We start from the raw sequence: 12385 nt of genomic DNA on the forward strand, positions 1-12385 counted from the left end.
AAAAAAAAAAGGAGAAAAGAAAGAAAGAAGGAAAAGAAAAAAGAAAAGAAAAAAAAAACCCAAAGCAGCTTTTAAAATACCAGGATGAAAAACCAGCTTTAATATCAAGGCATAAAGCAAAGCCATGATCAACATACCTCATTTATCCTGGTCAAATGCATTTTTTTCTTTTTTACTTTTAAATGCTAACATAAATAAATAATTTACCAAAATGTGCACTCACAGAGTGAACTTTTATTTACAATACACAATTTATAATCTATTGTATTTGATTAGTTCAAGTGAAGAACATTATACTTTTTGCTTTAATAACAGTGGGACACAAAGCAATTTCTCAGGTAGTCGATATGTGAAATGTGCCCCAGCATTTAGATTTTCTATTAAAGGCAGTATTGTATGCCAATTGACAATACATTCTTTCAACTAGATCAAAGGGAAAAAAGCAGCAAATGAAAAATGTTTCAAATGTTCACACATATTTTTGGCATCCTGGATCCTTGAATGTGGTGAACTAAAAATCAAATTCAAGGTTTGTATGCTTTATGTACTATACAGGTTCTGACTCTAGAACATGCAAATGCCAATTCTCTTATAACAAGTTACCTTCTGAGAAAAGCTGTAAGGCTATGGTGAATTCCATCAGGAACACACAAAGAAAGTTAACAGACCTACCTTTAAAGCCAATTGTCCATTAATGATTTAAAGGCCAGTATATGAAAAAAATTCTCATCTAAGCTTGATGTAATTATTACTATGGACACAGAATACTCTTAAGTCTGTCCTTATATATATTATAGTAATTGGAAGGGCTAAAACTTGCCAAATTACCAAAAAATGGGGTAGAGTAAAACAGACAGCAAAAATTTTAATTTTGGACCAACACCAGATTAAAGATAGGCATTTTAAAGCAAGTCAAAAGTTTTTGAATACCTAAGGAATAGATCTCAATAGCCGTAAAAAATACTGACATTTAACTGAAAAATGATTTTAGATGGAGTGTGAAATCTAGAACCTGTTTTCACAGCAGCAGTAATATGAACATAATATTCTGAATTTTTAATGATTCTACAGAAGAAAATAACTTTTCCAAGATTGTTTCTTGTACCACGATTTGTTTTTTAATAGACCCATATTGATTACCAGGGATAGATTTGAAAATTTGGTTTTCCAAGAATACTACTGCAGTATTTATGCCACATTGATACCGCAGCTAATATCATAGTAATATTATGTGGCAGCCTAATGCACATGAACTAGATTATCCAAAAACTAAGTTCAGCCATAGTTTTCTTGCAGTATTATTAGAGCAAAATAAATGACCAACATCCACAAATTTAACATCTGTCATCAATTAACTCACATCCAAAAAATTAAAGAAAACATAATTCATCAAAACAGCAGCAAACTTAAAAGGGATTTATTTGTGATTTCCTATATATATTTAGCTTGTAATTACAAGACTGTAAATGTATTAAGAGACAATTTCTGTTAAAGTTTTCATTGTGTTTCACTTCAAGTACTGCACAAGTTAAAATCTGATAAAGGATTTACATTCAGTTATCTGAAACTCCCCATCTCAGACTTTTGTTTAATGTGGTGGGTAACTTCATCCTTTCAATATATACCACCAGCAGGAAAGTCTCTCTTTTATGGCTTCTAGGACTTTCATTAGTTAGTGTGCATACAGTTTTCATTTTCTATATCATTGTCATTATCATTGCTATCTTCATCACTTTCTAACGGGATGCCTGTGGCAGCTGAAGCACCTTTAGTTTCTCGGTCAAGAGGAAAAAAGCCAGTTCCACTGAAAGTGTCTTGTCTCTGGTAGAAGAGTACATAGGCTGCTTTGGACTGTTGAAACAAACAAAGAATGTCAAAATGGGCACGAGTCTCAAAGATCATACTAAGTAAGGTACGGATTTTTCAGCTGGTAACTGACTTTGGTGACAGGACATCAGTCAAATACAAAAACTGTACATGGACAAATGGAAATTACTCAAATTGGTTAAACATAAGACAACTTCTATATATAAAGGAAGAATAGTCACTAGAATGAACATATTTATTCTTTTGTAAGTTAGCTCAACAGATGAGTAAATGCAACTATATCACAGATTAACCTAGTTACTCCAACATGAAACAATTCTATGCCTGCTTCTCTCCTGTCTGTAAGGAAAAAGTAAGCTTCTTTCTAATCCTAATCACCTCCCTCTAAGTTTGCTCTAGAGTCCAGCTTTTCCTATTGTTTTCAAGATATTGCTCCATTTGTCATCACTGTGTCTATTTAGTGAGTCCTTATCTATTGGACTTCTTGGCATAAAAAACTCATGTCTTTTCCCATAACACATCCCTCTCCACTCTACTGTGTCCTCCAGCTGCCAGGCTGCGGACAGAGCATCTAATACTCATTTTTTCACTCTCATGCACACCCCTAGATTTAGGATGATCTGTCGACCCAATCATTCTATTGAAATTTCAGGCTTTCAGTAGGGGCAATAACCTGCTGTAAACAAATTAAATGGATGCTGTTTAAAGTTCTTTTATTTAACCTCACATTTAATGCTTTACTATTCTGCTTTCCTACATCAAACAATTTTTGGCTTTCATGACACTACTTTTCCTTAGATCTTCTATCGCCGCAGTTGCTTCTGACTTTTTTGTGGGCTTAGTAAATCCTAACTTAAAAAAAAAATCACGTTCTATCCTCTGGCCACCACTCTTTCTCAATCTGTATCTTCTCACCGGGTGACTCATTCAAACCTATGGCTTCAACTGCTTGCTACCTAAGACCAACAATTCAAATTTATAACTCAGGCTAGTTCTCACTCCTCAACTCATAATCTCATAAACCCATTTCCCTGTTGTTTATATACTGTTACCACAAGTTTATTTTTACTTACTTACTTATATATTATTACTACCACAGCTTTAAATTTAGAAGCCTATATTGCTGAAATGACATGACAGTCTTGTTTTTGCTGGGGGCTGTAATAGTCTGCTTCTTGTCTCAAATTCCAAATTTAATAATGTTCTATTGCTGAACTATCACCTATGCTTCTCAGTTTTTACAAAAAGCTTGAAACTGTCAAGAATGTCATTTTCCTTGATTCGACTGCCAAGTTTAGCTCTAGCTTAATTTCTGCCCCATATTCCTAACAAGTATTTCCTTTCAGTAAAACCACACTATTTGCTCTTTTTCTAAATACCATGTTCTATCATGCCTCCTTGCTTTTGTAGGTACTGTTTACTTTGCCTCTTTTGTTTGATTTTTCTATTTGTAGTTGCAGACTCAGGTCAACACCACTTTCCTAAGCAAACTCCTCTACACTGGTCCTATCTCCTTAAACCACACATCAGTAGAGATAGCTGTCCTCTCTCCATGTGGCCAAGATATTTAATAGTACTTATGACGTAACTGGTAATTTAGTTCGCTCATCACTGGACTGTAAGCCTCTTAAAGTTGGAGATAGCTGTCTTTTCATCTTGTTTAGAGCGGAGTCTTACGTGAAGAAGGTACTCAAATACTTGTTGACTAAATGAAGTATTATCACTGTTAAGATGTAAGGTAATATCAAATACATATATGGTATAAAAACAAGATATATTGTTTATTTAAAGAAAGATTAGGGCAGTGTTGTCAAAGATACATTGAAAGAGGATACAGGCAATTTCAGGATGTTTTGGTTGGGAGATTAAAGCAGAGAACGTGATTGAAAAGTGATTGATGAGCCTTGAAATTAGAAGTCTTAATAAAAATTGGAAATTTATTCCACTATTCAGAAAATATCAAAATAACAGATACACAAGGTTAAGTTAAAAAAAAAAATCTCTAATTTAATCTAATCATGTGATTTTGAGTTTAAATGTTTGACTGTCATACAGGATAAGACTTTACTATAAAAATCATAAATATGGTGAGGAAGGCCCTTAAAGGATTTTTTTTTCTATATCAGTACTCTGATTTTAAGTAGTCAATGTTCCGAAATGTCTGAGCCCATTTTCCAAAGGAAACTTTTTAAATCCCAGTTTTCATGATGAAAAGTACCAGAAAAATTTTCATGCTGCAATTTATGTTTCTATTAGTGGGCTGATTTAGAAGACAAATTTCCATATAGAGGACACTTTTACATTTCTTTAAATCAGAGCAAGTCTCTCTAAACTATTAGAATGGCTAGAACATAGATTATAGTGTTCCATGGGCATCTTTTAAAAAAATGGATCTTGTGATTTTCAGGAAATAAAAGCCACACTTACCACAATCTGGTCTTCAGATGCAGTTGAGACACTACTGTCATCAAAGTAGTACCATTTTCCATCATCTTTATTTTTTGCGAAAGCAGTATCTAATGAAAAAAATATAATTACTTCTGTGACTGGAAGACCTATGGTTTCCAGAGAGAACCTAAAAATCTTTACAATCATCTATATAATGAATACATACTAAAGTTACATGACAGTCATCTACATAAGGCCTATCTTTTACATCAATTGATTCCACTGATTAAAGGTTTTAGCATAATTTCCTAAAATCTAAACACCTAAAATGGGTTTCACAGAAATTGAAATGCAACTGTTTTTTAATCCCAGAGACAATGAAATAGATTTATTATTTGTAACACACAGAGTAACAGTATTAATGACAATAAATGGGAATAACATTTATGTAGGGCTTATTGTGGACCAGGCAAAAAGCTATGTATCTCATAGAGAGGTATTATCATTATTCTTTTTCTAATTTTAGAAATGGGAAAAGTGAAGCATCAAGATAAATTTAATATGTCCAAAAGTAAAGCTGTAAATGGCTGTTAACATTTAAAGACAGGTCTGTCCCTGACTACAGTTTGACATCTCAACCAAAATGTAAATTTTATATTTGTTATTTTTATAAATATTTACATATAAATTTTCAATATTTTATATTTAAATTATTTTTATAACTATTTATACATTCTTTTCAATAATACTAGCCCAATAATATGTAGTTTTTACACCAAAATCTTTTTCAGTCCAACAAAAGTACTAAGCAAGAGAAAGATAAAAAGTGATTAACCTGTAAAAATTTTTAAAGATTTGCTTTATTGGGGCACCTGGGTGACTCAGTTGTTTAAGCATCCAACTTTTGATTTCAGCTAAAGTCATGATCTCACAGTTTGTGACATCAAGCCCCATGTCAGGCTGTACACTGACATCACAGAACCTGCTTGGGATTCTCTCTCTCCCTTTCTGCCCCTCCCTCCCTCACACTCTCTCTCTCAAAATAAACTTAAAAAAAAAGTAAAGATTGGCTTTATCTTTAAAAGTTAAAAAAAAAATGCCCCCTCTAACATTGTATACTTTGTATAAACTATCTAATAACTGAGGAAACAAAGCTACAAAACATTCCCCAAACAATTATCTGTCATAGCTTCTAAAAAGCGACACTTTATAGGATATATCTTCTAGGTAATTCTACACCTCACAAAACAAAACTATTGCTCTTCTGGGTGGAGCCTAATGTGGGTTGCAAGTTTGTCAATTGAAGTGAAGACCACTGCACCCACAAATTGAAAGAAACATATTGCCTGACTGAATATAAAGACAAGATCTAACAATAAAATGCTTTATAAGAGACAAATCCAACAAAAAGGCACAAAGAATTTGCAAACCAAGTCATACCAAAATTAAAAAATAGTCAAACAGTGGTAAAAGGAACAAAAGAAAAAGAGCTACATAAATGCAACTGATAAAACTGTTAGTAGAAATAGGTAAATAAATATTTTAATAAGAATCCTGACAAATTCCTCACAGAAATATAACAAATATCATCAAAAATAACCAGAGATAGTCATGATTTGAATACAATTGATAAGTTATTAGAAACATAAAATTCTATGTCTGAATGGGAAATAATTATTTTCAAGCACACAAACATTTAAGAAACAGACCACATATTAAGTTAAGGCATATGGAAACTTTAATAAACTAAGGATTAATATAATACAGGCAATATCACCAATCGTTCTGTAATTAAAACAAAAGGAGGGCTTTTAAAAAACTTTGTTTTGAAAAGCAGATGAGTTGCGGTGCCTGAATGGCTCAGTTAAGCGTCTGACTCTTAATTGTGGCTCAGGTCATGATCTCATGGTTTGTGAGTTCAAGTTCTGTGTCAGGCTCTGTGCTCATGGTGTGGAGCTTGCTTCAGATCCTCTCTCACCCTCTCTCTCTGCCCCTCCCCTGCTCATGATCTTGCTCTCAATCTCAAAATAAATAAATGAACATTAAAAAAAGAAAGAAAGAAAAGCAGATGATTAAATGCCCTTGGACTAATTGGAAAATCATAAAGGAAATTAAAAATATATACAGAATTAGAAGTCAATAAAAATAGTGCAATTCAAAATTTATGGAATAAAGCAGTATTTAAAGGGAAATTTAGAACTTTAATTATAGCCTTCAAGAGAGGGGGGAAAATGTAAAGCAAAAGGTAAGAAAGTACTCAAACCAAAAGTTAAAAGAAGAGGAATGGAGCAAACTAAAGTACCAAAAAAACCATAACTCAGTGGGGCGCCTCGATGGCTCAGCTACGTGTCCAATTTTGGCTCAGGTCATGATCTTGTGATTTGTGGGTTTGAGTGCCACATCAGGCTCTGTGCTGACAACTCAGAGCCTGAAGCCTGCTTTGGATTCTATATCTCCCTCTCTGTCCATACTCCACTCACACTCTCCATCTCTCTCAAAATAAGTAAACATTAAAAATAGAAAATATAACAAAAAGAAGAAGTCGAAGAGAATACATATATGTATCAACAAAAAGAAAAATTTAATAAAGTGAAAAGCTAATTCTTTGAATAGATTAGTAAGATAGGTCTCTGGACCTAGAGAAAAGAACAAAAAAGAAACAAGGCATAACATAACTGTATTTATTATATATAACGATTCTCAAATAATTGGAACACAGATACATTTTTAGGAAAATAGAAAGTGCCATAATGCATACATCTTGGGGTAAAGAAAACTGAATAGACTTTTGTAATCATTACATAAATAGAAAAAATTCTGGCTGTGAAGCCCAGATGGTTTTACATAAGGTGAATTCTACTAGACTTTCATAAATAGTTAATTCCTATACTATACTACCTGCTTTAGGATACAGAAATAAACTCTCCCAGAATGTTTTATTAGGAAAGACTATAATCTTGATTCTGGAAAGAACAATATAAAAAAAAATTACAAGACCACTTCACTTATGAATGAAAGTTTAACAACTCTAAATTAGTCAACCAAATTCAACTGTGAATTTAGAAACAATTTTAAATAAATAAAAATTAATTTCTAAGCAACACAAAACAAACTTAAAAGATTAAGTAGGGTTTACTCCAGGAATGCAAAGATGGTTCAACAGAAAAATCTATCAGTTGGGGAGTGTGGACTAGTATAACTGTCCTGGAGAGCCCTCTGGCAGTACTTAACACTCTATAATCCAGCAATCTCACTTCTGGGTATGTTGCTCAAGGAAATTCTCACATAGGGGACCATAAACAATGATTTTTATTAGTCTTGTTGTGTTAGAAAGGTAAAGGCAATTTGGATGTCCACCATGAAATGAGTACAGAGATAAAATATGGTAGAGGTTAAGTTCTAAGTGGTTAGAAGCAATTAACTAAATGGACACAAAGTAACATGGAGATGTCTTACATCTTAAGAAGAGAAAAATGTAAGATCTGTAACATACTGCACCAACCATGTAAAAACTAACAAGGATGCCTGATTTGTAACATATACCTCAAGCACTTTGGAAAGGGAAGGGGAAGGAGAATGGAAAAGGACAGGAGTCCTGACCATGATGTCAATGTGCCTTAAAGTGGAAAGTATGATTAACTCAATACTTTACTCCTGATGTTAAAAAAAAGGTTCAAAAGTGAATTTATTCATTAGCCAACATTTATTGAACTACTGTATGTAAGACACATTTTATATTCCCCTCTTTTTTTTTTGAGAGAGTGAGAGAGAGAGAGAGAGAGCGAGAGAGAGAGCGAGCGAGCGAGCGAGCGAGCGAGAGCGCGCATGAGTGGGGAACAGGGAGAGAGAATGTTAAGCAGGCTCCATGTCCGGTGCAGAGTAGGATGCAGAGATCATGCCCTGAGCCGATATCAAGAGTCAGACACTCAACCAACCAAGACACCCTGGCGCACCTCCCCCACCTTTTTTAGAGGCTCCACATCCAATGTGGGGCTTGAATTCATGATCCTAGATCAAGAATCACATGCTCTACCAACTGAGCCAGCTAAGCACCCCACATTTTTCCTTTAAGTAATAAATATCTTAAGAAAAAAAGCTTGTAGTTATCAAGCATCATAATTTTAGCAAACTAGCTAAACTGGTAACTGTCAACTTACAGTGTCCTCCTCCCATCCCTCCATAGTGGTTGGAAACAGCAATCAAATTATAGCGGCAAGGACCTGCATTTGGATTAATTAAGAATTCCGACATATCCAGGTCACTGTTTAACAAAGAGATTAAGTTAGTTTTATGTTTTCTCTAAATGTCATGAATTCTACTCTCTGTTAATGTTGCTTGACTCTCATTTATATAAAAAATATCTCTCACTAAAGAAATCACTAAGAACCAAATAGCTGTAAAAAAAAAATCACACATTCACATGCCCTCAGAGATCTGAGTATCTTGGCAAAATTATTCTTAAAGGTTGGGATTTGCAAATTCTCTTAGCTGTTATTCAGATTAATGTTTTCCTGCTAATACATTTAACTTTCAGTATACTAGTAAAATAGTCATCACTCTTTACCATCTGGATTTTTGACGTCAGTTTTAGTAGCTATTTATTTAAGGAAGGATAAAACAACAGTGAGAACCAACTTTCACAGACATTTTATAATAATGTAGATATATCGAAGCCCAATATTTATTCTATTTTCCTGGTTTTGATTATCTGTATATCCCAAGTAGGCAACATTCTTTGAAATGCAACCAAATGTTTGTAATCGGTCATGCATGAAACTGTAACATGACCATTTTAGAGCTTATCATCATTCATTTTTTGGTACTTGTGTCATTAAAGAGCTATAATGACTCTATATTTCAAGTATATCTCTCATAGATAGTCGATTATCATTACTGCTGCTGCTTCTTATACTTGCACATTGTCAAAATGTTGTATTTTTGAAAACTTTGATGATTCATAAGGACAAAATTGCCATTTGTTTCTGGTGAAAAAGCTGAAAAACGTTTTTAACTTTATAAACAACAATCAGAATAAGCATTCCAAAGAATGTTTTCAATATTATATCATCTATTTACTTCTACTCATCTAGTACACACACCTGCTATGGCAGTTGTCTACTTATTACCTGTATCAAACATTTGGCATATAAATATCATAAAATATAAAAGGAAACTATCAATGTTCTTTTAGCAAAATGGAGAGTGCCAAGTTACTGCTGCAAAATATTATGTGATGAAGTCCTTTCTGGACCACGTGAATGAGAATACATTATTTCACTTCTGCCTTATGAATGCTCAACTAAATTTAGTAAAAACTTAAAAAAAAAAGGCAACAAAGATGTTGTCTCCAGACTTTTTAAAAAAGTGATGTAATACTCTGGACAATTCAATAAATAAATGGAAATATAACACAACAGGAATGACTAAATACACTACTGTGTCATCCTTCTAAGCAATTACATTATTCTGTTTCACATTACTCCAGTCTTCTTTAAAAAGCACACTTAGGAATAAATGATGATTAATGATGAAATAATTCCTAGGAAAAACAAAATCACTAAGATCCCACAGAGTATCTTAGATTTATAAACAGGGCCAATGAATCCACATGATAACGTAACATAAGAGTACTTTTATTTTGTTGTTTAAAAAGGTGTATTTTTTTCCTTTGTTCTTTGAAAAATATCTAAAAAGGAATAAAATTTTACTGATCCTTACAACTAGAACTGTTCACAAATACTGGATCTGATGCTACCTTATGTTTATAAAAACCTACGGTTGCCCAATGCTGATAAAGGACAATCGAAACTTACTTGATGGGAAAATCAACTAATGTATCCAATTTGTCTCTCATATATCGACTATAAGAAAATCGTTTGAGGTGTACCACAAGCACTGGAGGCAGGGACCATAAATCCAGTTTCTTTGTGGCTTGCTGATGTTCTTTACAATTTGGACAATACCTAAAAATAAAGAGAAATCTTTAAAGCTTGACAGAGGTAATGAAAATAAAACATAAAAAATGCTTGGAAAGTTCTACTTTTATTCAGTATACCTGATATATACCAGACTTTATTATTTTTAATCTTCAAAAAATCAGATAGATTTAATGAGATAAATTAATGTGTAACTAGGTATTCAAATAAATGATGGCTAGATTATTAACATCTTAGTATGCTAAAAGAACACAACACTATGTTGAGAAATAAGTATTAGAAAATCTTAATACTTCTGGGATCTAATGGAATTAAAGCACCACATGGAAAAACTATGCTTTTCCTAAAATGGTTTCTTATCAAAATGGTTGCACAGCAAAAAAAAAAAAAAAAAAAAAAAAAAAAAAAAATCTTAGAAAAAAATAACTAAAATTAATTATCCATAGTAAAATGGCTATTACAGAAAATATAGTAGTGAGATTCAAGCTTAACTTTGTAATAATACTTTTAAAGACATTCTAATCACTATTAACAGACTATTATCATATAAAGAAATGCTTTTAAAATTATCAAGGGGAATTTAGTACTTTTTCAACTTAATATATAGCACATACCTTAGTATAAATCTTTAAAAAATAATTAGAAACAATTTTTTAACTTTGTCTCTTACCAGGGATCTTCAGCACCTAGCTTTTCTTTTGTTGTAAAAAGCTCAATGCAATCTTTTAATTTCACAAAGGGTTTTTTAGGAGGTTTATATTCCACACTTTCATGTTTTTCAAAATCCTAAAGAGAAGTATTTCTTGAGTTAAGAGAACAAATGAAACAAAACTCATTTGAGTGATACCATCTTACTATGAATAGTAATGAAAAACTCCTAAACTTTCTCAGAATTATAAAGCTTATTTCAGCTGAGATTTACACCACACTTCTAAAAAACTTCTGATTACACACCTACATGGATGATTGAAACTGTTAACAGAAAGCATGTTTGAAACCAACAAGCCTTTTCTAGTCTATAACCAGCAAAATAAACACATTTGGTAGAAGCAAGTGTAACAAACAGTACAATAGCATGGGAATGAGTGATGACTTACCTCAGCAGCATTTTCATCAAAGTATCTTTTTTTCAAATCAGGATCCCAATCCAAAGCAAGAAAAGATCTTTCTAAGATGGAAAACATATTTTTCTTTAAAATTTAATATGCTTTCATGTTAAAATCAACATATTTTAATGTTAAGATATATACCAGAATAAACAAATAGCCATCTTTTCTACGTGCACTAGGCGATCAGGGTATATTGCTATTTCCAAGCCATTAAAATAAAAGTAGTTAAAGAAAAAGATACAAGACTGAAGCGGAAGTCTAGTCTCCATTATAAACAGTGATATATTTGATATACTTAGAAATTAACACTTTTCATTTGAGGTTTTGTACAGATAGATGTTATTTTTCATTGACTGTTCAATTTCATAGTTTACACCTACAAAAATAACATGCTTTGCTCAAGTTCAGCATTCAAGACATTTTTCATACTTACCATCTAGTCTAAGCTGCCTCTCGTCAAATCTTATATGCCTGGTATCATCTTTGATGTAGTTGATATCAGTATTGCCTAAATTGTTAAACTGGAATGTAAACAATCTTTTTTTGTGTCCCGTGAGTTGACTTTTACAAGTTTCCTCAGTACATAATCCATTTTCAGAATCATTATCTCCTCCAACTGAATCTTCAGATTGACTGTTTTCATTCTCGGAGGGAAGTTCTTGATCCTGGCTGGATTCATCATCTGGCTCATCTGTTTCCATCTCACCTAATTTAAGATATTAGAAGTCTTTAATTAAACCCAATACTACATTTAAAAATTATTAGTATTAACATTATTTTTCCCAGGTTGAAGATATTTTTCAGTTCCTTAATCCCCATCTTCTTTTTTTCTGAGGCAATAATCCAAGTGAAAGACAGGTGTTGTAATTTAACAGGAAAGTCTTACTTGGTGAGCCTTCTTCATGTATGCCATTTGGGCCGTTCCCATTAATATTTTGGTCCTTACAGCAGTGTAGGGATCCTTCAGTTTCTTCAGTTTCAGTAGATATTTTGACATATCGGCTTAAATAAAATCAGTAATCAAACAAATTTAAATTCTGTGAAGGTAAAAACCTTACAAAAACATTTTCCATTTTCCATTCTTTTAGTAAAACAAAACTTTTTAATGAAGTAAACCTGGTCATT

General features: G+C 32.6%; 1 protein-coding gene across 5 annotated transcripts in view; it reads right to left on the minus strand.

Annotated features, from left to right (window-relative positions):
* Window positions 1-214: 214 nt before the first annotated feature.
* Window positions 215-12385, minus strand: part of USP15 (ubiquitin specific peptidase 15) — a 120390-nt gene continuing 108219 nt past the window's right edge. For all 5 annotated transcript variants that reach the window (XM_029953095.1, XM_029953094.1, XM_029953096.1 and 2 more), the window contains 8 exons: window positions 12147-12262; window positions 11694-11966; window positions 11249-11319; window positions 10822-10937; window positions 10029-10178; window positions 8373-8476; window positions 4255-4343; window positions 215-1851 (listed from right to left, as the gene is read on the minus strand). In XM_029953095.1, the coding sequence (XP_029808955.1) occupies window positions 1669-1851; window positions 4255-4343; window positions 8373-8476; window positions 10029-10178; window positions 10822-10937; window positions 11249-11319; window positions 11694-11966; window positions 12147-12262 (1102 nt within the window). In that variant the 3' untranslated portion in view covers window positions 215-1668. The remainder of the gene's footprint in view (window positions 1852-4254; window positions 4344-8372; window positions 8477-10028; window positions 10179-10821; window positions 10938-11248; window positions 11320-11693; window positions 11967-12146; window positions 12263-12385) is intronic.

This window comes from Suricata suricatta, chromosome 10 (genome assembly GCF_006229205.1).
Source record: "Suricata suricatta isolate VVHF042 chromosome 10, meerkat_22Aug2017_6uvM2_HiC, whole genome shotgun sequence".
Lineage (NCBI taxonomy): Eukaryota > Metazoa > Chordata > Mammalia > Carnivora > Herpestidae > Suricata > Suricata suricatta.